At 38.2% G+C, this 26,025-nt stretch overlaps 1 protein-coding gene and 1 long non-coding RNA gene across 2 annotated transcripts; one reads left to right on the top strand and one right to left on the bottom strand.

Moving 5' to 3' along the window:
- Positions 1-18,935, top strand: igf1 (insulin-like growth factor 1). Its single transcript, XM_041978031.1, has 5 exons — positions 1-267; positions 1,403-1,562; positions 13,566-13,822; positions 14,419-14,454; positions 16,163-18,935. Exons 1-5 carry the CDS (start codon positions 220-222, stop codon positions 16,220-16,222), a joined length of 561 nt encoding a protein of 186 aa, XP_041833965.1. The 5' UTR covers positions 1-219; the 3' UTR covers positions 16,223-18,935.
- On the bottom strand, positions 17,566-20,403 carry LOC121635022. Its single transcript, XR_006009340.1, has 3 exons — positions 20,318-20,403; positions 20,043-20,047; positions 17,566-17,577 (listed from the first exon to the last, which is right to left on the bottom strand). It is a non-coding gene; the product is annotated as an uncharacterized LOC121635022 (long non-coding RNA).
- Positions 20,404-26,025: the final 5,622 nt, after the last annotated feature.

Genomic DNA, 26,025 nt, shown 5'->3' with positions numbered 1-26,025 from the left:
TGAAAATGTCTGTGTAATGTAGATAAATGTGAGGGATTTTCTCTCTAAATCCGTCTCCTGTTCGCTAAATCTCACTTCTCCAAAACGAGCCTGCGCAATGGAACAAAGTCGGAATATTGAGATGTGACATTGCCCGCATCTCATCCTCTTTCTCCCCGTTTTTAATGACTTCAAACAAGTTCATTTTCGCCGGGCTTTGTGTTGTGGAGACCCGTGGGGATGTCTAGCGCTCATTCCTCTCAGTGGCATTTATGTGATGTCTTCAAGGTAACTTACCTGATTTCTTTGACACTATAGATTATCACCTTGGTTCTTCACTTGCTCAACAATTTGCACTGAGCATCCTTACTGAGTTTAACCCGAAACATTCAAAGGAGATTTATGCTGCTTAGTTATTTTTTACAGTTAACTGATAAATGTTGATTTATGCTTATTTGTGTTCTTCATTTAGTTTAAATTTCTCCTCATATCTCGTTGATTTCCTTTTCTTTCATGATCCCATAACAGATTGTTTTTTAATTAAATTGACTTTTCTTTTCTCTTTTGAGGTCTTTGTTGGAATGGTGCAGTGATAAATGGGGTTTTCATCCTCACCGCCTCTGTGCGCCCTGCGCTCCTTTTTCACCAGAAAGCTCTAATGCAGCTTTGCTCTTTCAGAGTAATTACTACTGAGTCTGCATTATTAAGTGCTGAATATCTAACCTGATGCAGTGGGGTTAAGAGAGAAGAGGGCTTAACGTGAAATGATCCAGGTTGTCGGGGCTGTACGCTTGAGATGTGGATGAATAATGTCCTATATTTATTCTCTTTATTGTGAACATTTGGCCCAGTCAGCTTCCTCCGCAGGCTTTGGCGGGAGAGCCCTTTTCCATCTCACAGTTTTGGATAGGAAAGAACCACTGGCAGATTTGTCTCTATTTTTCCATCTTTTTATTTCTGAATTCTGAAGTACTTTTTGTGCGTAATAATGCGCTGACAGCCTTTGGCGCAAGAGAACCGCTGAAGTGATTACTAATGATATAAATGATGGATGAATGGTGTTGAATAATATGGATTGTAGTTAACTTGCTGATGATGATGATAAGAAGGGGAAAGTGTGTTTTCAATCCGCGCTCTGCTCGGTTGCGCACAGGAGCATCAGGGTTGGTCAGGCTCCTGTATGAGTGATTTTGGCACAAAGTAAAAGTTTGGATTTAATGCATTTTCCTCCACATCTCCAAAACCCTGCAACGTTATGTTTCTTTCCTTTTAGAAGTGTGAATGCCCTACAAAAGCAACGCCAACTAATAGGTTTCAACCCCCTGTTTGAGCAACTTTCGTTAATCAAATAAAACCCATGTCTGGTGATGCTCTGTGCCCGGCAGTAAACATGTTAAAGTTCTCCCTCTCTCCGTGCGTGCAGGGTGCGATGTGCTGTATCTCCTGTAGCCACACCCTTTCACTACTGCTGTGCGTCCTCACCCTGACTCCGACGGCAACAGGGGCGGGCCTTGAGACCCTGTGCGGGGCGGAGCTGGTCGACACGCTGCAGTTTGTCTGTGGGGAAAGAGGCTTTTATTTCAGTAAGTGCACCTTTTTATTTATTCATAAGGTTTGGCTCCATGTGTCCCAGAGCTCTCCACCTCCAGAGGGCTCATAAATAAAACAGCAACCAGTTTGGCATCTTGTCTTGACTTTCCCTGCATTAATGTCTCTTCATTCATTCCTCTTCCGATGTATTATGTTTAGATTTATCCATGTCCATTTGTTTTAATGCTCTTCTCACACTGTTTTGGCTGAACAGGGAAAGTTAGATTAAATATGGAATAACGTTAATTATCAATTGTTGGTAGCGAATCACAAGTTTACCCTCACAGAAAGAGCTTTAAGTGGAATTTGGCTGAATAACTGTCAGAAAAAGGAGGGAAACTAAATGTTGCATTAAAGTTGTTTTTGTTTATTTGTTGTTTTTTTTCCACCACAAAAGGAAAAACTACCCAAAAGAAAACAGGATTTAAATCTCAAAATGTTCCCTTTAAGATAAAACACAGCCCAGAGCAGCACAGTCTGCTACAACTGGATATATGCTTACTTAGATGCAATGTTAGGCCAGTAGACAGTTTCTCAGAATTGTCTCAATCTATGTGTTAGACACCAGCATCTGCAGAGCTTAAGGTTGTGAGCAGACATTTCAAATTTATTTAGCAAGCATTTAACCAATTTGGCCTAAATATCTTCAGTGAAAGTCCTATCCCTACCAAAAAGAAAAAAAAAAATCTCCAACACCTGATAGTCATTCTGACTCATGCAGTTTTTAAATTATAAATGGTTTGGTTATGAAAGTATTTCCACATGGGGTAAAATTAGTCAGCAGCCAGTTTAAAAAAGAAAAGATATCAGATTTCAGATCAACACAATGCATTTTCTGTCTTTTTCTTTTTCCCCCAGTAGCTAATTGCTTTCACCTTCGCCTGAACCTGGAAGGATTTGAAAATACACCCTTTCAAAAACCCAGTGACTAATAGAAGATTGAGGCAAGAAAGGGCCAATCTTAGGTCTCAGTCTCAGCACGACAGAATAATATAGCAGTGGTAGCTAATTTTGTCATGGAAATCAAAAGTCCCTTATGGCCCAAAACACAGTAGAAAAAAATGTATTTACTGGTATGAAAATAACAGTTGAGTAAACAAACCTACTAGCAGCAATATGTTGATGTCCTCTATCATGTTAAACTTCAATTTAGCGTTCTAGCATGCTAACATTTCTTGATTTGCACTAAATAAAAGTACAGCTGCGGCTGATGTCCTTGCTCAGATTAAAAAATGTATGGGATCTGCAAGCAATTAATCACGACGCAATGACATTCAATTCATTCAATCTTCATTTTAGATGTTTAGCAATAGATAACATGGTGTAAAAGTTATTAGGACTCATCCTTTGGAGACCGAGATTAGCAGTACAAAAAGTTTGACTGTCCATTTAGTCATTTTTTCAGTTTGAGCAAAAGTGTTGGACCAGTGTAACTAAAAAGTAAAATAAAACATATAATTTGATGTTGATATTAGAGGGAAGCTAACACAGCTATCTGCAGATTGTAAAAGTATCAGTTGCTACTTTTACTAATCAATTCGCACACCTAGGCATCAAATGTTGATGCCTGTCAAAGATACTGTATGTACAAGGCGTCTTTTCACAGCAGCCGACATCAACAATAGATTCCTGAAGTGTTTATGAACAATCAACAATACCCTCACTGGAGGTGAAGAAGAGCAAAGTCACAAGATGCCTAAACATTAAACTGTTTATGAATAGTTTGGGAATATATATTTTTAAATTCATTGTTTATTTTAAGTTTCACTTCCTGTTTGATCGAATTCAGTGGTTGGATTTAAGCCCCGTTTCCACCAACGGGGGCGGGATGCAGTTTTTAGGTGTTTCCACATGCGAAAACTGGGATGGGTACCATAATATCTGACTCGTCCTACTTTTTTGTTACCCTTTCGTTGGGGTACCAATCTAACCGACCTGACCTTAAAAGGTGAAGCTTGACACACTGCAATCCATTGATTGGTTGAGAAAAAACGTTACTTCACATGCGACCTGAGCAACATATTTTATTTTTGTTGATTAAATCTCTGTTTAAAATGGCGTAACGAAGCACCACCAAGAAGAAAGAACTGTTGGATGAGTGCTATTCTCCTCTTTTGTTTCTGAGTCTGTTTTGGTTCTACTTTAAGGAAGGCGCTGCAATGGTGTCATTATTACGTAGCCGAGGAATCTATCACTATCTGGCTGATAGTCCGCCTCTCAGGTAAGGTTACGAATGGCTGTGGAAACGCAACGGAGTTACAGTTTACAAACCAGATCCGCACCCTAACCGTTCCAACCCGCACCCGTTGGTGGAAACGAGGCTTTAGACACTAAACTTTGTGCCAATTTCAACATTTCACAAAAGAATGTAGAAATGTACTGTTTCATGATACTTTTCAGGTTTCTTGAAATCTGTTGCTAGAACGCTACCTTCTGCTCTACCAAGTCCCGGAATCCTGGTAAAATGGCTGTACATGATGATGTAGGGAACTTTCAAACTAGTATTTTAGCATGTGTTAGCCTTTGCAAGAAAATCTTGTTTAGATAGCAGCCATAATGTTTTTCTAAACCTTAGTTTGTAAAGTCAAGTAATGTTTTGGAGTTAAAAAATAAATAAAAGCAAAAGTTAAAACCAAGTGAAAAACAAAGCATGAATATGGAGGCTGAACTCCAGTTTTGAAGAAAACTGTCATGCATGCTATTCCACTACCAACCCTCCTGCCTCCTGATGGGGATTTTGTAACTCTTTGAAACTGGAAACACTGCTAAGTACTTCAAGCTCATTCACTAATTCCACGAGACTGCGGGGATGTGTGTTTTGACCTTGTTCCTATAAAATATGACAATAGGTCTTGTAGATTTAGATGGAAAGGAAAGTATTCAGTTGCATCCCATTGAACCCATTATATTCTTCTTTAGTTGATTCAAAATTCATAGTTTCTATAATATCTCGAAATTACAGCAAAGAATATAGTAATATAGTATGTTAAGCTTTGGAGAAAAATTATGGCAAGTTCAGGCAAAAAAAACCAAAAAACATCTGGTTATATTTTGGGAACGATTATGGTTGTGGTAAATGGAAAAGTACATAAACTGTAGGTTCATGCTGGGACAACTTATATCTATGTTGGGCTAGTCTCCCTAAACAGAACATGATAATATGCAGCAAGTTATGTCACATTATTTTTCAACACTCTTCTCTGGATGCCAACTATTTCATGTTTCATTTTAGGGCATTTAAAGCTTAAATGATGTAGACATGACAGAATTAATGCCTGTTTTGGTGACCTATTTATCACCATTCCTACCTTTATTCTGCATGGTCCCTTTGTAGTCCCATCTTATTTATGAAAAACTTAGTGTAGGTTTGAGCCAGATTTTTATTGGGTAAGTTTTTAATGTCATGCCAGTCCTGACAGTTGCTACTGAGAACATAATGGTATGCTAGTGCAAAGCTTATTGGCCAGAATATCTTTAAATGTAATCACTTTTTAAAACAGATGTGTCAGTTGTGGGCTATATGGTAGTAATATCAACATGCATCTTGCTACTGCTACTTGGCATTACCCTACTTCAAGTAGCTTTTCCATGACCCATCCACTTTTTGTGCATCAGTCTGTGTTTGCCAGACAGCTCTTGGAGATCCACCAAGCTACTGCAAAGCTGCAACTCTCGTTTGTCCAGATGCTACTGGCAACACCTACTTACACTTCAGGGTTTCATGACAGCCTAATCAAATGCCAGTTTTCTGCTTGTTCAGAGGTTTTGGTGTATGGATTGCCTTTGCTACATGTCTTTTTCTTTTATATATGAGCATTAAAGTTAAGAAACCATGTGACTAAAACTGTGATCTGTATCAGCAAATGTAACATTTTAGTAAATTTAAGCACAAAATTTCTGCTAAACCTAATTTGTACGTTGCCATTAGCCACTACGTTGGACTTGGACTAAACAGGTCAGTCCCTGGTTGAGCTTATGTTTTATACACTGTTTATTTAGAAAATGGTTCCAATAGGTGTCTCCTGGCAAAGCTTAAACTTGTTGAAATATTTATGGTTTTAACAGGGTATGAGAGTGTCCCTTGATTGGATGATGTGGTAATGTGTTGGGTATTGATAGTGAAGTTTTACTACAGTTGAAGAAATGCTTCTAACAGGCTGCCTTGTAGGACTTTTTATATTTATCTTATGAGAAAATCTTGAATAGGGGCCAGTGCAATTCATGAATCCTGATGTAGACTATACTTCTTAAACAGGACCAGACCGTTTTGTGGTGGGGAGAATGTATTTATTTTTCCCGCATTTTACGCAGAGCTGTCACTGAATGACACAGCATCCATCTATCAATGCTCCATTTTCTGAAAAAGAGGTGTATTTTACAAACACTCCATCCTTTTTCTTAAAAGATGATGAGGTTTGAGCATTGGGGTACTGAACCTTGGAAAATATGCTGCTTACTGTCTTCCTCAGTTTCTCCCGCATTCTCATATTTTCACCATCATACCATTTTCTTTTTTTTCCCCTTCTTCTTTTCTTGTTTGGCTGCATAAAATATCTGGAGGATCCATCGGGGTCCTGTCTTCTATAGGATTCGGCTTGGCCATAGGAACCATGCTCCTTTCCCTGAACTCTACTCCTGCAGTCTGGTAGTGTTGAACTTGGCAGCCCTCTGATTGATAATGTGTCTAGAGACAGTGTTGCAACAACAGTGGCCTTTCTGTGTTCACAGTGCTTTTGCAAATCCACCTTAAGCATGCAACCAGTAAGGTAGCACACTTGCAATTCAAGACTGCAGATTTCTTACTCCTGGCAGAAAGGCTAAACGGCAGCTGGTGGAAATTCTTTTTTGTAAGGGTAATTAAACAAACTGTGGTCTGTCAAACAGAAAAAAAAACCACAACTGTAGTCAGTTTTTCCAATTATTAGCCTGACCTAGAAATCTTCAATTCTCAGTTGCAATGCTTTAGCAGGCAGGACTGCAGGATGATTTCCTGTAACGTTTATTCCATGAATCAGATCTGTTGTAAGTTTCTTTTTCACTTAACTGTAAGCATTAAGTAGCTCTGTGTCTTCAGTCACGTTTAGGTCATGCATGAAATATTTAGTCATTCATCTACATGCTTTTATTTCCTCTAAGTGAATGATGTACAAAGTCTCTCAGAAGTTACAATAAAATTAAATAATTGACCAACAGCTAATTAATAAAAAGAACCAATATGAAAGATTGTCATTCTGCAGTAGTTACTTTGAGCTACAAAACAGCTGATCTGAAGATGGAAAGAAAAAGGGAGAAAATTATTTTTACCTCTTCAGTATTTGTCCCTGTCAATTCTGCTCAGAGCTACTTGAGCTAGAGAGAAGTAGAATGTGTAAACAGCACGTCACACTCATGCACGCTCACACGCTTTCACACAAACACACACATGGCAAGGCCTTGTCCCTCAGCAGCAGGGGATTATGTGGATTACAGGATGATAAGGACACCCCTCCCCTCCCTCCCCTGGTTGTACACTGGGCTCCAACACACAGCGGAAGGATCTCAAGAAAGACCTCCTGTGTCCTTTCCATCTCCACGAAAAAGGTGTCCTTTTTCCTATCAGAACCTGAACGAAAAATCTAAGACCCCTCCGTGAATTAGTGCTCCACGGAACAAAGAGGCATCTCATGAAAAGGACAGGCAGGCTGCCTCCAGATTTAGACCTGTACATTAGGTGAAGCTGAGACTGGAGGGATTTGAAGACCCACAGGGACTCAGCAGCACTTTACCTTTTAGAAACTCTTTATCAGTTTAATCCAATCACATAATGCAGACAAACAAGGATCTATCTGGTAAGGTAGATGTCACTAAGGTTGTTAATTCTACCCTTTTATGTCATTAATTTCTTTCTGTCTTTAATCATTTACTTGTCAGTTGCAGCAGAAGACCAACTTTTTCCACAAAAATAGACTCCAAGCAAGTCAATCCAGCCTCCTTTCTAAACAGATATTTTGAATCCAAGGTGAAAGTTGGAGAAATATTCTAAAAATGAGCACTGCACTGATGTGCAGGATTTATTAGTTCCTTAACAATCAAGTAATTGATCTTTACAACTAAGACTTGATGGCATTGTTGTCAACATGCATTTCCACTGGTAAATAAAGAAAGCAAGAAGATATGATGTGCATACATTTAAAACTATTTTGTTTGGCGATTAGACTGATATATAATTTCAGTAAAGCAGTGTCAAGAATGAATGAAGGGGGTAGAATGGGACCTCCCTGTAGTCTAGACACTGGTGCTTGATGAAGATATTACAAAGGTGGTAAAGACTTCTGATGAGGGTCCTCTGGGTTTTGAAAAAACATGATGATTGGGAGGAGGTGGATTGCATAAAAGTCAATTTGTAGGAAGGATGACAGACTAGAAGTAAGTTTTAAAGAATGGGGATCAGACTAATCAGCTCGAGAAGTAGCTTAAAAACATGAACATAAAATGAAGCATCATTAGAAGTATCATTTTATGGTGCCAACATTTCCTGTCAATAATAGCTAAAATGCTTGTTCTAGTCCTACTTAAAAATATGTAATACAGTTATCCATACAAATAACCCATACCTATACCAAATTATTGATAAAAACAAATTCTCTATTTGATCAAGAGGTTTACCCTGATTTAAAAATGGTAAATGTGACAAAAGATGGCGAGACTATGTATAAATAATTACGGTCTTAGGGAAGCCTTTAGTAGCTCTTCCAGCAACCAAATAGTTATTTTAATTGTTTATGTTTCCACTGATGTTTTTGACCCATCTTCTTCTGTGGTGATCATCATGTCATGAAAAGCTTGCTTGGGCCTCTTGGCTCTTGGCTTTTTTGACATCCCTCTCTGGCTGGACCACTCCAACTGTTGATATTACTCCTTATTAACTGTTTCTCAGTTCATTGTCTTGCTGCAAGGCCCAATGTTTTTTTAGTGGCTTGACATTGGTATCAGAATTGCCTGGATTAATTAGAACTGCCATGGGGGTAAAGTTTGGACCATGAAAAAGAAGATTTCAATAATATTCTGAAGAAAAACATCAGACTGTCCACATCACGAAACATTGACGTTTTGCTGTATAAACTTAAACTTTTTAACACGATGTTTCATGTTAATTTTCATCTGTATGGGAATGCAGCTTATGTGATGACATAGCTGCAATGTCCATCTTTGTTCGTGTGACTTCATGACCATCACCTGATTTGGTCAATTTTAAAAAATATGAAGAAGGGTGGAGGATGGGATTATGCCATCCTGCCAAGTGTTGAGCAACACAACAAGGAATCAAGACCCATGCAACAAATTGGAGAGGTCAAGCTAATGATTAGAGTGGGCATTAGTGTACACAGGTATGTCTAGATGTTACAAAATATGGTTAGAGTTAGAAAAATATTTATGATTAGGCTGAAAATGCTTTAAAATTAATGCATCTCTGTTAGTAAGGTCAGGTGGAAGCTCAGCTATTCTAAACAGCCAACACATCTCAGAATTATCAACATTTATGTGATTTGGACATGTGAAAAACATACCTATTACATGTTTTCTTTTAAAACTACACTTTCCAAAAAGACAAGAATCATTATTATAGATTATAGCCAGAGGTCAGACTTTTATCCTGAGAATATGTGAAAGGGATCTAAAGACCAGAGCTTTGGTGATGAAGTCTTCCTACCTGAATTACAGTGATTATTGCAAAAGAGGAGGGATCAAAGATCTCAGTGAGGACATGCAAGAAGCTTGTAAGCATGCAAAAGAATTGTTAAACTCCCCTAATATCAAATAAATTCTTTGTCACTGATTACAAAGAGAGATAATGAATTATTCTTAAGATATCTCCAATATATTCCATGCCTAGTTGAATTTCAACTATCTTAGAATCGTTCCGGATCATTTCCGAAAGATGTTCCAACTCCTTCAGTTTTAGAAGATGGATATGGTTTGATGGCCACAGCACAGAAACACTTCTCACTATGCTGTAAACTTTTTGAGGTACCAATCATAAAGTTTTCAATACTTTGTGCTGCTTTTATAGTCCCCATCCAGCTGTAAACCACCTGACACTTTGCAGGAAGAGTAGTGAATCGGCTCCAAGAATTCACTGTTTTTAATTGACCGTAACCAAGCTGTAAAACTCAGATGCTTTCTGTGCCACTCTGGACTAGGGATCCAACCATCTCTCTCCAATGCTGCTCCTTACAGGAAGGAACACTATGCATGCTGAACCAGTCCAATGCCAAACCAAAGATGTATGAGCATTGGTATCAGAAGAAACACGTATTAAAACTAATATCTCATAGGAAAGGTAGAGACAGATGCGAAATTATTGTTAACTGTGAATCATTTACAGGAAAACTTTATCCCAAAGGACCGTTCTTAAAAGCAACTTTATGGTTTCACATAGACAGTTTTGGACGTCAACTGAAGAAGCTGCGTAAACTAGCCAAAAGTGAGAACACTATGTCTTGATGCATAACAAGAATAGGACTAAGGTACATACCGCTCACCAAGCAGCTTCCAGTTCCTTCTTCTCATGCACGGATTGTTGATGTGATTGCAATGCAAATAAACTTTGCTTATATAAATCATGTATAAAAGATGGACATAGCTTCCTATCTGATAAATTAAGCCAACAGGGAGGTGCCTTTAACCTGCCTACCATCTAATAACTGTCAGAGGGGGCGGATTCCTAAGACTGATAAAAGAAGTTTGTTTCAAATAGTGACCATTGTGTGCCTGAAGCCCAGTCTACCCTTGGTTTATGACTTCAGGTGTCAAAAGCCTATGATAGTGCCTTCCAAACTGCTAACCCAAATGCCCCGAACAGGAGTCCACCGACCAATGGCTCATGTCCATTAATCTTACAATGTATATGGTTTTGCACAGATGGTGTATCAGCAGAGGGGAATTCAAAGACTTGGAGCAAAGAGAAATTTAAGCCTTGTGGACTCTTTTAGAAACATGGAAGTCACTTCAATCGACATCCTAAAAGTTTGTAGCACGTCTATTCAACAAAGACAACTGCTGAAGTCACTGTGCAGTCAAAACAGATACAACTGATCGCAAAGCGAGCAGAGTTATGTTGGGAATCCAGTTCTGATCTATATGTTCACAACGTTGTAGATTAATAGAAAGCTGAGCTTCTGGTGTAGCGTATATTTTCTTTCTTTGGGTGGTGATACTCAAAAGATTTTTCTTGTTTACTTTGAAATGAACTTAATGAGCCAATACCACCGATATTTCTAGTTTATTCTACAGCATTTAGCAGATGCTTTTTTCTTTTAGTTTAAACATGGAAATATAAAGATGTCCCCTTCCCACACTTGGATTCAGACATCATAAATTCCTCAAAGAAAAGAATTGCTTAACCTTATTATGCTCACACTCTGTTTGTGGCCCTCTTTTGAGCTAGTTTACACCTTATTTTTTTTCCCCCAACATTTACCTGAGTAAATATCCTGAGTTGATTCATTTGAATAGAAAAAATGTCATTTTTGTCAAAATGGATTTGTTTGACCCATAGACACTGGACTCATTTTTAACGAGGAACACATAGTGCATCTCTTTGAACCTAAATTTGTTTCTCTGCTGTTCAGTTTTGTAAAGGTGCTCTCTCATAAATGCCTCAAGGGAATTGATTGAAATTTTGCTCACAGATTGTCTTGGATTCAAGGTTAACCTCTATAGACTTTGATCAAAGCTGATTGTGATCAAGTAAAACCATGATATTTATTAAGATAAAAGGATGTGATGACATTGTAGTCACAAAAGCTTAGAGGTCAGGTCATAATGTTCTGCAGAAATACTTTTCTGGGCATTAAATGCCAGAACTCAGTAACAGAAGGGGAGCTGGACGTAAGCCTTAAATGAAATGGTTGGCAGAGGCATAGATTTCTGCTGCAATAATTCTCATTTGTTTAACAACAGTCACTGAAGACAACTCTTTGTTTGAGGGATTACAGCAATTATATGTGGCACTGAAGCTTTAAAACCAAAGCTTTTAGACCTGATTATTATATGCATGTTTTTCCCCGATCTGCCCGAGCTGATTATCTTACATGTTACAACCGGTGCCAGCTGATTTCGCTCTCCCTTCCAGCTGTTTGTCCAGCGGGGTGGCAAACTATTTTCAGAGAGGCAGCGGATGTTAATTTATAAAGCTTTATTGGGAGGGACTGGAAAATAGGCTAGGCAACAAGGGATGGCTCCACTTTTGGCTTTCAGCAGCCATTATATAATCACCAACCAGGCCTCAATGTCATAGTTCTCCCTTTCCAAATGTCTTGACATCAGATGCTAATATAAAAGCCAAGGTTGGTCCCACTAATGCACACCTTCTGTTTGCTAAAAACGCCTGCATATAAAACATCTAAAAAGATATGCATTTTAAATTAAACATAATCTAAATTAAGCTACTTCTGTTCTGTCTGGATGTTGCTTTAGAAATTTGGGATCTGGACAAACCCAGTTTTTCTGCTCCCTAAATAATGCAGGTCTGTCATGTATTTTTAGCATCATTCTACCTGATGTGCAATCTGAAAGCCTCCTTGTCGCCTTCTCTATCTCCTCCCTTTCATTCACACCTCCACAAACGTCCACACTGCTTTGTGTGTGGGGGTCGGAGGAGAAGGACGCCTTCTGAATGAAAGCTGCTCTCTGTCCAAAACAACATTGTCAGGACAAAGCAGACAGAAAGCAGAAGCTGATGCACTTTGTCAGCACTGGCAGCCTTCTGAGCCAAACGCTATTAACTCTGAGAGGGAAAGGCATTTCCTCCTTGTAAATGCCATATTAAATTATTATTATTTCATTTGGTAACAGGGAAAAGCCCATCAGGGCTATATTGTTCAAGGTGAGCAGGGAATTGTAAATGGAGAGTCTGGGTTTTCTAAAAGCCACCAAAGAGGGTGGGGGGCAAGGGAGTTAAAAGAGGAAGTGAGTACTGGCGTCACTGCAGCTTAATGTGGTCATGGAGTCAAAAAGCACACCTTGAAATAAATTTTGACATGAACATTTCCACAGCACCTTTCAGAGTGATTCTGCCAAATGAAATTGTGAATGAACAGCAGGGCATAGTCAATGGAGGCAAAGAGCCTCATAGCCTGCCTGGCTGTTTCTGCAGGTGGTTCCTGCTCGGAGGACTTGCGGTTTGGCCTCACCGGATGGTCCTCTGTGTATAAGATAACAAGCCAAAATGGCTGAGCAGGATAAACTCAAGGTTTGGGGGACTACCACGGTTTTAATTTTTTTTTTTTACAGTGAAACAGCTGCCAAAATGGGTCCACAGTGTGCAACATGATACACTGTAAAATTTACATGGAAGAAATCAATGTCATTAAGAGTGTTCATATATCAGGAAAATCAGACTCGTGACCGGTGCTTTACCACGAGCATGACGTTTGGCTGCTTGCCACAATGTGTTTGATAAATTTAGCTACAAATATAAAGCACTGGAGATGAGAAAGAATCTGATTTATAGAAGCTGAATTAACTGTTCTGCTATAGCTGCAAAGTTCAAATGCAGTTTACAGGGACAAGGGTAAATTTACCATTTAAATTATATGTTAAATTTCAAATCAAAGTAGAATTTGTGGTGCCAAAATGGCCAATTTTGAGACCTCGTCTGGACTGTTTGTACTAAAACTGCTTCACTTTATTAGGGTTGAGAAATTTGAGCATCACTCCATTGGGATACATTCATATTCATCCTGTTTTGTTTTGTTTTGTTTTGTTTTGTTTTGTTTTGTTTTGTTTTGTTTTGTTTTGTTTTGTTTTGTTTTGTTTTGTTTTGTCAAGCCTGAACCATTTTTCATTTGTGCAGTGTGCCATCTTCATTCATTCTTCACGAGTAACACATTGTCATTTTATATAACCAACAGAATCCGACTAGTAGAGAGGGCTGTTACTAACGGTCACTTGTAGAGCAGCAGTGGTGACTAGTTTCTAATTGTTTTAAATCTTCTGCTGTTTTTCTGTAACAGGTAAACCAACAGGTTATGGCCCCAATGCAAGGCGGTCACGCGGCATTGTGGATGAGTGCTGCTTCCAAAGCTGTGAGCTGCGGCGCCTGGAGATGTACTGTGCACCTGCCAAGCCTGGCAAGGCAGCTCGCTCTCCGCGCACTCAGCGCCACACAGACATGCCGAGAGCGCCTAAGGTTAGTACCCCTGGACACAAAGTGGACAAGGGTACAGAGCGCAGGACAGCACAGCAGCAAGACAAGACAAAAAACAAGAAGGTGAGCACAGCACCAAACAGATAATACAGGATGAGATTGGTTTAGTAAAAAGGAAAAGATACAGATTCTCGTTATAATGGTCCATGTCAGTGCTTTGGCACACATTTTCCTGTGAATGTCGAACTGACTGACAGTTTGTTAGCTGAGCATAAAGGCTCCAGACTGGAAAAGCTTTTGCCTAAAGATGCCTGGCCAAGAAACAGTCTCAAACAAAAACAAAGATTTTATGTTTTCTATTTTGACAGATTTAACTGAAGCAATATAAAAGATAAAATCAGGAGTGTTAGTACTGGGTACAGTGTAGTACAGTTTTGTTACTTTGATATGTACCAAGATATTTTGTCTTTAGTTTTATTTTCTTCATGAACGCTCCCTAACAAGAGCTGAACTAGCAGTTTTCCATTATTCCAGTCTTTGTGCTAAGCTATTTTAACTGGCTAATGAAAGTAGTAAACATGATGACATAATCTCATTAAGTGCACTTTCCAAATTAACAGTGACCCAAAGGAGTTGGTAGTTTCAAGTAATAAGCACTTTATTGCATCTCAGATGTAATTAATCTATCCAACTTAAATGGTTTAATTTTTCTTCCACAGAGACCTTTACCTGGACAAAGTCATTCTTCCTTCAAGGTATGCAAACAAGCCCTTATGTTGTCTTAATAATTTTCTCAGTCATTTCTTTAACATATTTTATTTTATTTTTATATATAAAAGACCAGACCTATGCCTAAATTTGGGCTCTATTTTATTCCCAACCAGCCAATGTGCAGGAAAGGAGTTGACTTTTTAAGTCTTTTCTCAAAAAAGAAAACCATTAGCAGCAGAAGGAGCAAAGTGGTTTTTGTGGTAGACACAGGGCTGCTCATGCTCCCCAGGTAGAATCTCCACTCTGCTGCTGAACATTATGTCTAAAAATTCAGACTTTTCTCTATGACAGACTGACACATGCAAGGTCTGGGGATAACACATGGTTATCATCTTTAGTGAAGTCTGCATTGGTCTCCACATCACTGATACGTGGTGCTGTCATTTAGATTTAAAATGTCCTCATTTTGTGTTGGGAAAGGTACACTGTCCAGGCACAACACTGAAACCACTGGCAGGTGAAATGAGACACATTAGTCATCTATTTGGAAAACAATATTTGCTGGGAACATTGTGTTCTGGCTTTCATATGGATGTTTTTTTGGCATGTGCTTAACTGTACTAAACAGCAATTACCTCCATCCGTTCTCAGAAAAAACTCAAACACCTTGAAAAACACAACAAATATTCCAAACTGTCGCAAAAATCCAAAGATTCAGTGTCTTAAACCCACTGAACTCGAAAAGTCCACTGCTAACATTATGGTGCCAAACATCATTATATAGCCCCTGCTTTGGCACAGCAAAGAAAACCTGCAGCTTGTGACTGATGGGTGTGAATTTTAGTATTAGAGATTGTACAAATTATTTAAAATGGGAAATAAAACATTTTTCTCAACAGTCTTTTGGATTTACGTTAGGCTGTTAGATGTCTTTGAGCCACATACATCACAAATTCAAAGGTAAACCTCAATGTCAGTTTGAAAAGCCAAAAATGAAAAAGTAAAAAAGTTGGAAAGGTGGAAGTTGTGGTGTTGTTTAAATAACAAGTACCACAGTAAAATGAATCATGCAAGTAATATTTTTAACATAGCTGGAGAAAGAAATCCACGTGGTTTTGCAAAGCCAGACTCCCCAAGTTGACATAAGAAACGCTTGTTGATGAGGGACTCACAAAGCATAAACCAAATGTTAGCTAAAGGTTCAAATATTGCATTCATGCCAAAGCAGCTACCTTCAGATTTCAAATAATTTACGTAAGAAGTAGAATTTGAAGGAGTACAAAGCTGACAAATAAGGCCTAACTTGATGGGCGATGTTGTTTTTAGAAGCCCAAAAACATGTCCATGTTCATTTCCATTGTTTTGCAGGTATACATGATGCCATTGACAATATAATATTATTTTGCAGCAAATTATAGTAGACCTGGTCTTTAACAGTGACTTTTGATGACAAATTCACAGTGCACAATCCCTTGAATATTTGAATGGGTGTTTTGTTGACCTGATGGCCAATCACAACTCACAACTGTTTTGAAGTCCTTTGAAGACTACCGTTAACAGATCTGACTTTTAACCACCACTGATGAAACATTTGGCCAGTTTGACTCAGAATTTGGTGTTTGCTCTTTGTGCAAGTTTGAGGTCCAAGGACACAGGGGGACTACCTCCTAAGTGACACCTGCCAAATACAAATTGGGTATGCTCTTGTGTTTCTCTGCATATGTCTGAAAATGTGTTTCTGTTTTGTTGCAGGAGGTGCATCAGAAAAACTCTAGTCGAGGCAGCACTGGGGGCAGAAATTACAGAATGTAGAAATGGAGCGAATGGACAAATGCCCAGTGACTTGGAAAGTAAGAGGGTAGTGGCCTTACCCGGTACCCCTGTGGAATGGTTCACTGTAAAACAAAACAAAGAGGATGCTAACAATGGCCTGAAAAGCTCTTTAAAATGATTGAAAATTAAGAGCTAAGTGGTGTTTATGGGTTTAAAGAGGGGTATTGTGATCATTTTATACACTGCACCATTCCATATCGGGAGGAATTCTATGTTAACGCAATGTAACAGACTAGTTTAGCTGCTGAGACACGAACAAGAGCTTATTATACCTCCATGTGTGAGCAAATTCCCCTGAATCCAGGAAAGGTGGACTCATATCTGGGCTTCAGCCAATCAGAGAACACAGGCTATGGTTGGAAATGAGTGGTCCATCTTGTCTCCTGAACTTTGTGGAGGAGGTAAATCTGAGAGTGAATGCATTCACTCCTTTTGACACCAGTCACATTTAGCATTTATCACCCCTGTTCAAAGCTGATATTTTACCTTCAGAGTTTGTTTTTATGCACCATGCATTACTGTGGATACTTTGATTATATATATATATATATATATATATATATATATATAAAGTTTATTGTCAGGATAAAGACTTTGTAGTTTATCGTCAGACTTTAATAATGTTGTGGTTAATTTTACCTTGAGCCCAGTTCAAATACATACTAAGTGGAGTCAGCAAAGGGTTTGAGACCAATCCTAATCCTTCCTAAGCCCCAGGAAGTGTTGAGAACCCAAGGAATGAGTCTGCAATCCTCCCAAATCCCAGTTAAACACCTGATGAAGAATAATTTGATAGAATTTTGAAAAGGGGGTTGAGTAAAATAGGTATTAGAAAACAAAACTGTGGCTTTCTCTTTTTTCAAAAACAGAAAATTAATGATAACAATCAGACAATAAACTTATTATTACTATATTTTTTTTTTGGCATGACAGAGCATAGTGCTTATTTTGTTGTCAGAAATGGGTCATTCAACTGATTCAAAGTCCATTTGGCATAAATATGTGGAATAATCAAACAGCGACAATCAGGCAAAATGTTTGTTGTCTGTGTCTGTGTCCGGTTCACATGTCACCACCCTTGCCAGATCTGATTATCGTCAGCATTTCAGGTTGGATGAAAGCTTATGTTCAAGGTTCAGCACAAGCTATTGAAGTTTAGTTGCAGTGTTCTAAAACAACTTATCCAGATCTTGGAATAAAACTTTCCCAAATCCAACAATACACAGCAAAAGACACAACATAATCCCACGACAGAGATTATGCTGATCTACAGTGCATAAAACATTTCAGATTTATGATAACTTCAAATATTGTACAGTGATACAACGATGTATCTTACATCTTGCTACATGATGACATGGACATTTAATGCCTCACTGTTTGGATGATGCTAACACTCAACTTCACGCAACATCCATCACATAAACTTTTAATGTCTTGCTAAACGACTATGTACACCTTCAGTACTGTTGAATTTTAACACATCTGTTAATAAGAAAGCAGGAGATTTGGTCAAAAGTGCTACTTAGCTAATTCTGAAGGTGGAAAACCATGTTTTAAATCTATCCAACACAAAATTTTCCACTATCTTTTTAACTTTTTTACTTTATACTCATTTGGGAATGGTTAAGAGTTAAAATATTAAAGTTGAAATCAATAGAAATAGTTAGGTTTACAATGTTTGGTTTTTCTAATTCTTGTCCTTTTTCCTAGGGTAGGCAATCATACTTGGTTAGTGGTTACACATTTTACTACTCATGGGTTAGGGTTTCCAGTCTGACAGCTCAATGCTGTTCTACAACAAAGGTAAGGCATACATGGCCATCTCAAGGTTTCTAACCACAGATTGTGATAGTGCTTGTTTTGGAGATGTGGACAAATACACCAGAGAGGCTGTAACAATGGCCACATGATGAGAAGTTTAATGATTTATGTCCTGGCATATTTTTTAAGTTTAGGGAAACCAAGCAACTCCAGATGTCACCTGGACCACATAGCCTGAAGTGATAATGTAAAAAAAAACAGCATCCATCACAAAGTCCACCAAAGAAACACGAAAACTAAATAGTTACCTAAATATTTACCAACCAACATGACAAGTCTACCTGGACATGTGAGATACCGGACACACTAATACACAAATACACATGCAAAGCACCCACAGCGTAAATAAGAACTGTGCAAACATGAGCAAGGGTCAAGTACACACACACAAAAAGAAAAAAAAGGACAAAAAAGAAAAAAAAAAAAGCAAGTTCTGAGAAGTCCTTGCATGAGGATGGACAGTAACTGCACTTTGCTTGAGCCTCAGTGAAAACGCCCAAGACAGCTCATCTCTTGCTCTGCCTCTTCTGTGTATAATCAAACAATAATCCCATTATGTTATCCTATGCATTAATATCAATCATTGTACATGATGGTTTCATATAACAAACTGTAGTAAGAATCCTATCCACTGTATAATGGTGCTATTTTATAGTTTGTTACTTGCAAGAGATGGCTAAGTCAGACAGATGGCAGGGCTTACATTGGAGGTCTTCCCTTTTGCACAGCCTTGTGGCCACCACTTTAATAGTGTTTTTATTTGTAAGCTGTTTCAATAAGGTAGTAGTGTAAGCGAGTAAATGTATCTGTGTGAAATCTGTGAATGCATGGAGAATCAAAATAAAAAAATAAAAAAAAAACAGGAAAAGATTATACAATGTTGTGGTCCCAAGAAGGCAAAATGCTATTTTTTCTACTGTTTTTAAATTATTTTCTCAATATAAATCCCTTATGCCAAATAACTTGATAAAAGTACTGTGAACTGTAATTCTTCCAATTGTATTGAGATTGTTGAAAGTCATGGTGTGCTTTTGTCTGTCCGGAGGAGTGTGTGTTTCCGTGTGTGTATAAATGCCTCTCTGGAAGCCAAAGTACTGAATATTAAAATAACTCTAAGCGGGACTGTGCAACTTTTGCAGACCAGGATACTCATACACATTCAAAATTGGGCTTATCTGTAACACATTACAATAGCTTTGTTTCATTCCATAGTCCTTATTTTTTACCCAACCTTATTGTATTTTCTAGTAAGGGGTTCCTAATGGGACATTAAAAAACATTTTCTTTATAAAAACGATATAGTAAATAATAATTCAAAATCACCTTCTAGAAAAGCAACCACATGGTATTCTGCTGATTATTACAGCCATGTCAATACTGCCAACTTCTGAAACTATGACACAGCCAAAACTATTATTTACTCCTCCCCAGTTAATAGAGGTGGTTAAATGCAGGCAGATGTTTAGAAATAAACCTATTCCCATTTTTGCTCCGAGAAACATGATATCAAAACCACTCCTATGTTTGATAGCTAGCTAGCTTAGCTTGGCTTAGCTCAGCTAAAAACGGAAAAAAACATTAGCATAGTTTTAGCCAAGTTTAGCATTGTCCACCAAATAGCAGCTTCAAATATCAGAGATTAACACAAAAACTGAACCTGTGATAAGACACTGACATTTTCATATATTTCCTAGATTAACTTCAAAGTGTATGTTAGCATCTTTTGGGCTAAACCAAACTGGCTTTTTGTTGTTTCTCTGTGCTAAGCTAAGCTAACCAATTACATACAGTTGCTTCATATTTAACACACAAAAATGAAAGTGGTGTTGATCATCCCAATCTAAGATTATAACAGCAGCCACTATAATCACCACTGGTTCTACTCAAAGAACCCTCATTGTAGCCTGTGAAATAGTCAGAAAGTGAAATTTTAAAACCACGTTTTACAGTTAATTTCATAATTTCAGCACTTCACTTTTTCTCTTACTTTCTAGTTAAGTTAAACGACAAAACCACCTTAGTAGGTTAAAGCCATCATTTAGCAACTAAACTTCAATTAAGGTTAGGAAAATATGGCTTTAATTAAAAATCTACCTTCCTACGGAAGCCGAGGGCAGCTGTGCTCATATTTGAACATTCATATTTCAGTTTAATGAGTTACCATCTTGAGATAGCCCTTGTAATCTCATGATAATGAAATAATTGATCCTTTCTCAAAATAACAATTATTTTTAAAAATTATGAGAAAACTTTGTTTAAACTTCAGACAGTCTATTGTCAGGAACAGAATAACACATCAACTTACTGTTACAGCATCTAGCCAATTGCAACAATTAGCTTAGGTGATAACCGCTGATTAGAAAATTTATCTTATCACATAAAACACAAGCTCTATTATCTCAAGATAACAGAGTAATTAACTCATGAGCATGAGGTGACAGCGTCGAAATGAATTATTCCAGGTATATATATACATATAAAGTTCTTTTGTTTTTCCGGCTTACTATCTTTGCACAACTTTGTGACAATTTATTCACAAGTATATTACACTGTCATAAACAATATGAGGCGCTACTTACAAAAAACTTAAGAAGAGTGCATTTTGTTGCTTATGAATTCAATTTTTGATTTTAAGTTTCATTTTACAAAAGTTACATGGTCTCGCTGTAGAGTAAGCCAGGATTTCAATTTATTTTGTCCAAAACATGTGCTAGCAAATCTCCAAATTATAATTAAAGATTTTTTTTTTTAACTGGTGCTTGGGAGCAGGACCACACCTCCAACACTCCCTGTAACATGTTGATTAATACCCACCTGCCCAGCACACCTGTTTTTATTTCCCATCCCCCCACCCTATCCACTTCCGCTTGTTCACTCGCTCTCTTTTTCTGTAATTCAGGGCTATGCAAGCCCAGGATCAGCAACTATTACCAACATCGTCCATATGACATTCAATAAACACTTGTGTGCATCTTGTTGATGGTGTGGTCTTTGCTCATGAACTTTAACAAAGTTATTTAAAAGTGGTTTTATTTCTTAGTTTTGGGATTTTCTTTTTTTTTATTATTATTATTATTATTTCTATAACAAGGTTTCAATTGGGAATGTAGCATATTCTTTTAGTCTATAGCTAACAATTTGGGGCAGGGGGGGAGTGGAGGTGTGGCTGAAATAAACAATTAGCTGGTTGGAGAAATACTCTGGTCCTCTTCAGATATAGAGTTCAAACCAAAGACTTTTTGATGAGGATGAATCATCACGTCTCAACTTCACTACATCTACAGTTCCTGAAAAACAGCTTGTGTAATCATGAAAATAAAGTAGATAGACGTCATTCAATGTATCTGGTATATTTTAAGAAGAGATGCAGAAAGCCACAGAAACAAATTTCAGATTCTTTGATATATGAATCATTCAAACATTTTAGTTTGTCAGATGTATAAAATAATCAATAAAGCATATAACATGGAAGAGCATGAGTTATTCATGATCCCCTGAGGTGATTAACAAGAAAATATCATTTCCTGAAGCTCACTGTTCAAGAAATTGTTTGATTACAGCACTGTTGTTCATGGTGCTTGATTGCCTTCTGAAGAAAAATTATACTGACAAACTGTTCACCATTCCTGCTGAATAAACCACTTGTCAACATCACAGAAATGTCTGGAGAGTTATTTCATATAGCATGCACATGGGAAAGAATATGAAAATATGTTTTTTATGAGGGACTCTGTGGATTCAGACACATAAATTGCAAATAATTACAAAGTAAAATATTGTCCCTCTTAAATCCTTTAAGACAGATTTAACTCAAGCTTAAGCTTTGTACACTGTGAAGTATAAAGCAGAGTACACTTGTTGTAGTGAATGACAAAGTGATACTTCCTAAGAGGTGGCGGGGTCTGCCAAAGCAAACACAGAGGGGTGTGGTTCTCCTTGAGGCCTAAGCTGCATGTTCAGCTCTTTGGCAGATGCTCTCGGTGACAGCGCTGAGCTCCAGCTCACTCAATGTCAGCACTTTTTCAGTATGCATACAGGGCAACGATAAAACCTTGATAAATTGTCTCTCTGGCTGATTCTCAGCAGACAACAAAGATCAAAATGTGAATCAGCAGGAAGGCTGGTGGGCTCCAGGTCATCGCGGCCATCCTGGATGTTATTTCATCTCTCTCTGCGCTTGGTACTACAGAATCAATTATCTTGCCCTAATGATCCGATTGCAGGATGCAAGCTTGCAAGATGTAGAGTTCAAATAAATTGGAAAGGTTGTGTGCAGAAAGGCTCGGGTAGTGGCGAATATCCAAGTCATAACATTTAGAGTAAGCCAATTATTTATGTGAATAGATGTTTAGTACGATGCAGTAATTATTCTGAAAATATGAAAACAAAACACGTTTGTTGTCTTAAATTCTAATTTTGGATTAACTTGTGACTTGAAAGAGTGCAACACAGAGATGTTTGAATAAACTCAGGAGCCAGGATGGTTCTGGAAAAAGTACAATCCCTTCCCATTGATCTACATGCACTCTGGGATACAGTGCATCTGAGGACACAGATTTTGGACTGAGCTCTGAAATAAAATCTCTCCACACTCTTCAACTCCTCATCTAAAGCACACAATTGTCTTTTGAATGACCTTGTGGTCTGTTTTACTACACTCACCAATTTTACTACTTATTCTGCTTGTTTTACAGAAAAAGACTTCGTAAGGCCTCATCAGTCTCAAGCCATTCATTTCTTTTCCAGTAGTACACACTCTTACATTTGTCAGCTCAGCATTTGTAGTCTTTAATACTGAAAATCCCCCAAAAATTCTCATGTCCTGATGCCATCCAGTCTTGGAAAGTGGTGAGTGGAAGAAGAAGTCCTGTGTTACATTACTGTCATCCTGAACCAAGGCCAGATGTGAAATGGGAGAGAGACAGGAGTCCAGCAAGTGCACCATGCTACCACAAGAATATTTGCAGCTAGATTAAAGTGTGTTTTTTTTAAAAAGAAAAAATAGAAGAAGTCTAAGCCATGGGATTTGGAGATTCTCCTTCTTTCTCAGTTTCAGTCGACAGTGGAAATTCACTGAGGCCTGATTATAGCGGGAGAGTGTTGGCTCAGCTGTGCGCTTTAAGAACCCGTGATGTCAGAGTCTTATTTTCCTTGGCGAGACTCTCATCAGTTGCATTGTTCCAGGAAACCATGGTCTGTTCTCTGAACCAAAAAAAAAAAAAAAAAAAGAATCCTGCCCAAATGGGACCCCCACCCCCTAACCCCATCTTTGCACCCGCATCTCCTCTGGATGCAGCATACCGACCTCTGGCTCAGCTCAAGACACGCACACACACACAAAGCATCCCATATTGAGCAACACATTTCCTTGGAACCGAAGCTTTCCCTCGGCTGCGACAGTGTTTGTCTTTTCTCTCTTTTTGTTTTCCATCAGAAGATGAGTGTGTGTGATGAAAGGCAACGTGTTAATACAGGACAAGGAAATAACATTTGGGACCCTCGAGGATCATAAAACAATGCTGCTACTGATGTCATAGAGCCCTGACTTCTGAGGTCTTTGTACACACAAAGATGTAGGCGGTGTGATTGAAATACAGCATCGGCATTTGACAGGTGATGCAAACATCTGACAGAGCTGATGAATAAAACACTCTACACCTTTCCAGAGTTCAAAATTTAATCCACACAAGGCGATCTGGGTGCAGTTATTTAAGACAAACTGCAACTCAGCAACATCTCCATCAGTAGTTGAATAAAGTTTGTTTGCATCAGCTGAAGCCTGAATTGGGATGTGTGTATAAACAAAGGGATTTAGTAAATGATACTCATGGAAACCCCAAAAAAACCCATATGGTCGTCATAAGATTATTGACTCTTGGCTTTTTTTGCAGTGTTTTTGTCAGAGAATTATGGTAATGATTTCCTAGAAATCCAGAGTAGGAACAAAAATCTGAGCATTACCAGATAAAGACCTTCACTTCACCCAGAGTTCAGGGAATCCTCTGTTATTTCCCAGGTGTCGCTTTGAAGCACTTGGACTATCTGTTGTTCAAATCAGTTTATCAATGCAGCCTCTAAAAGGAGAAAATATTTAAAGGGAAGGCATCATTATCAAAGAGAGAGAAAGAGCCGTAAAGGTTATAACAACAGAGCCAGAAGCTCACAAGTTCAGTTGTGCTTCTGCTGAAATGGCCATGCCCCTGCAGACATGTTCAGTTCTTCAGTAGAAGTCCTCGCCCTCCAACAATAATACATAGAAAATAAAGGTTGACTGCTCCAAGTAAAATCACTTCAGCTGAGTTCCATAGTTATAATTCATGTCCTGGTTCTCCTTCCCCACTGCTGCGGCTCCTGTTATGTTAATAAGGTAAGCCTTTTGAGCTGGGAAAAAGCCTACAAGGAGCTATGTCAACATTTTGACTTGCCTCCACCTTTTTATCATCAGCTGAAGGTTAGCACCCTTTGTGTGGGTGCCCATCCATCAAACAATCTAAAAGCTTGATCACAGAGCTGTGGCATATCAGTTTCACCCAGGAAAAAAAAATTGAATGAGCCTTTTTTAGTATTTTCGCTGAGTGTAAGATGACAGAATCAATACCACTTAAATGCACTGGAATGGTCATCTACTTCATTCTGTATCCTTAATCTGCACAGAAATTCACATGTAACCAGACCAGGGGGCGAGTCTACAAAGTATTTGATTGAAGGGACCATGCAGGGCCACAGACTGGAAAAAGGATGGCATATATAAATGAGATATTTTAAAAGTTTAGATTTTAGAAAACAATTAACTGATTCTAACAAAAGAAAGTAAAGTAAATATTAATTGATATAGCATCTTTCAAGATAAAAATCACAGAGCTTCACAATAGAACACAAAACAACACAGGAGACATAAAAACAAAATAAAACTAAGATGGGTTTTTAGCTGCTTTTCTTTAATTTGCACAGGATTTTCAAAGTACAGTAAGAAAAGGATGGACAATGAGCAAGACATTTCAAGAAGATCATGAGGAGTCAGTATGTTTATGTATGTATAAATGCATTCATTTACGTCCTCTTCTCATGCTCCACTGTCCCCATTTTCACCTCAGACTGGTATCAGAAAAAGCTGGTGCACTGAAGAAGTAGAATCTGGCGATGGCAGAGAATAACTACAATCAATACTTCAATGCATTTCACTGGTAAATGACAAATCACTAATAGTACAGAACTAGGAATGTGTCCAGCATGGTACCAATTGGCCACAAGCAATAAGTCTGATACCAACAAGCTGAAAGGTAGTCTCAACCACCTGTCCTAACAGAGTTTAACATAAAATGAGTCCCCCTTCCATGCATGTAGTACACTGGGACAGGCTCAGCCGAGTTATAACCACAGCCTGACTAAACTATGCATGTAAACACACTGAGTCTCTTCTAATAACTAACTTGGGTGTTGACTTTGGTAGAACTTGAACTTGCATAATCGGAAGTATAACAGTAAAGAAGGTAACTGGAAATACAAACAAACAAAACATGACCACTTTAAACTACATATGTATCTTTATCTGCAAGATTTTAAAGGTTTTCTTACGTGTTACATATTTCTGACGATGACCTGTCAGAGGATTTTGTTAAGCCACTGTTACCACTCAAAATGACTCCCTCTAGGTGTTCAATGGGCATCTTTCTTAGCAGCCAGTCTCTGTCTGGTCACCTGCTGGCTTAATTTCATCCCAAGGATTAAAAAAAAAAAATCTACTATTACATTCTGCCCTCTGACCTCCTGTGTACTTGACTCCTCACTGATGTGCATGAAGAAACACCCCACCATGTTCCCCATCTTTAATCACCTCTCTAAATAGACTAAATAAAGCTGTTTGCTCTTTTCTTTCCTATTGATGCGGTTCTAGTTCATTTGAAGTCACCTTTAAACTTCCTCTGACCTTTGAAATCTAAACGTAGCTGCAGCAATGT

The sequence above is a fragment of the Melanotaenia boesemani genome, chromosome 23 (assembly GCF_017639745.1).
Source record: "Melanotaenia boesemani isolate fMelBoe1 chromosome 23, fMelBoe1.pri, whole genome shotgun sequence".
Lineage (NCBI taxonomy): Eukaryota > Metazoa > Chordata > Actinopteri > Atheriniformes > Melanotaeniidae > Melanotaenia > Melanotaenia boesemani.
This window is presented reverse-complemented; position numbering and strand designations above follow the sequence as displayed.

What these genes read in the sequence shown, in the direction of transcription:
- igf1 (XM_041978031.1), top strand. Translation starts at nt 220, where the DNA reads ATGTCTAGCGCTCATTCCTCTCAGTGGCATTTATGTGATGTCTTCAAG. An exon ending in ATTTATGTGATGTCTTCAAG is followed by an intron (nt 268 to 1,402) that starts GTAACTTACCTG and finishes CCGTGCGTGCAG; the next exon opens with GGTGCGATGTGCTGTATCTC. An exon ending in AAAGTCATTCTTCCTTCAAG is followed by an intron (nt 14,455 to 16,162) that starts GTATGCAAACAA and finishes GTTTTGTTGCAG; the next exon opens with GAGGTGCATCAGAAAAACTC.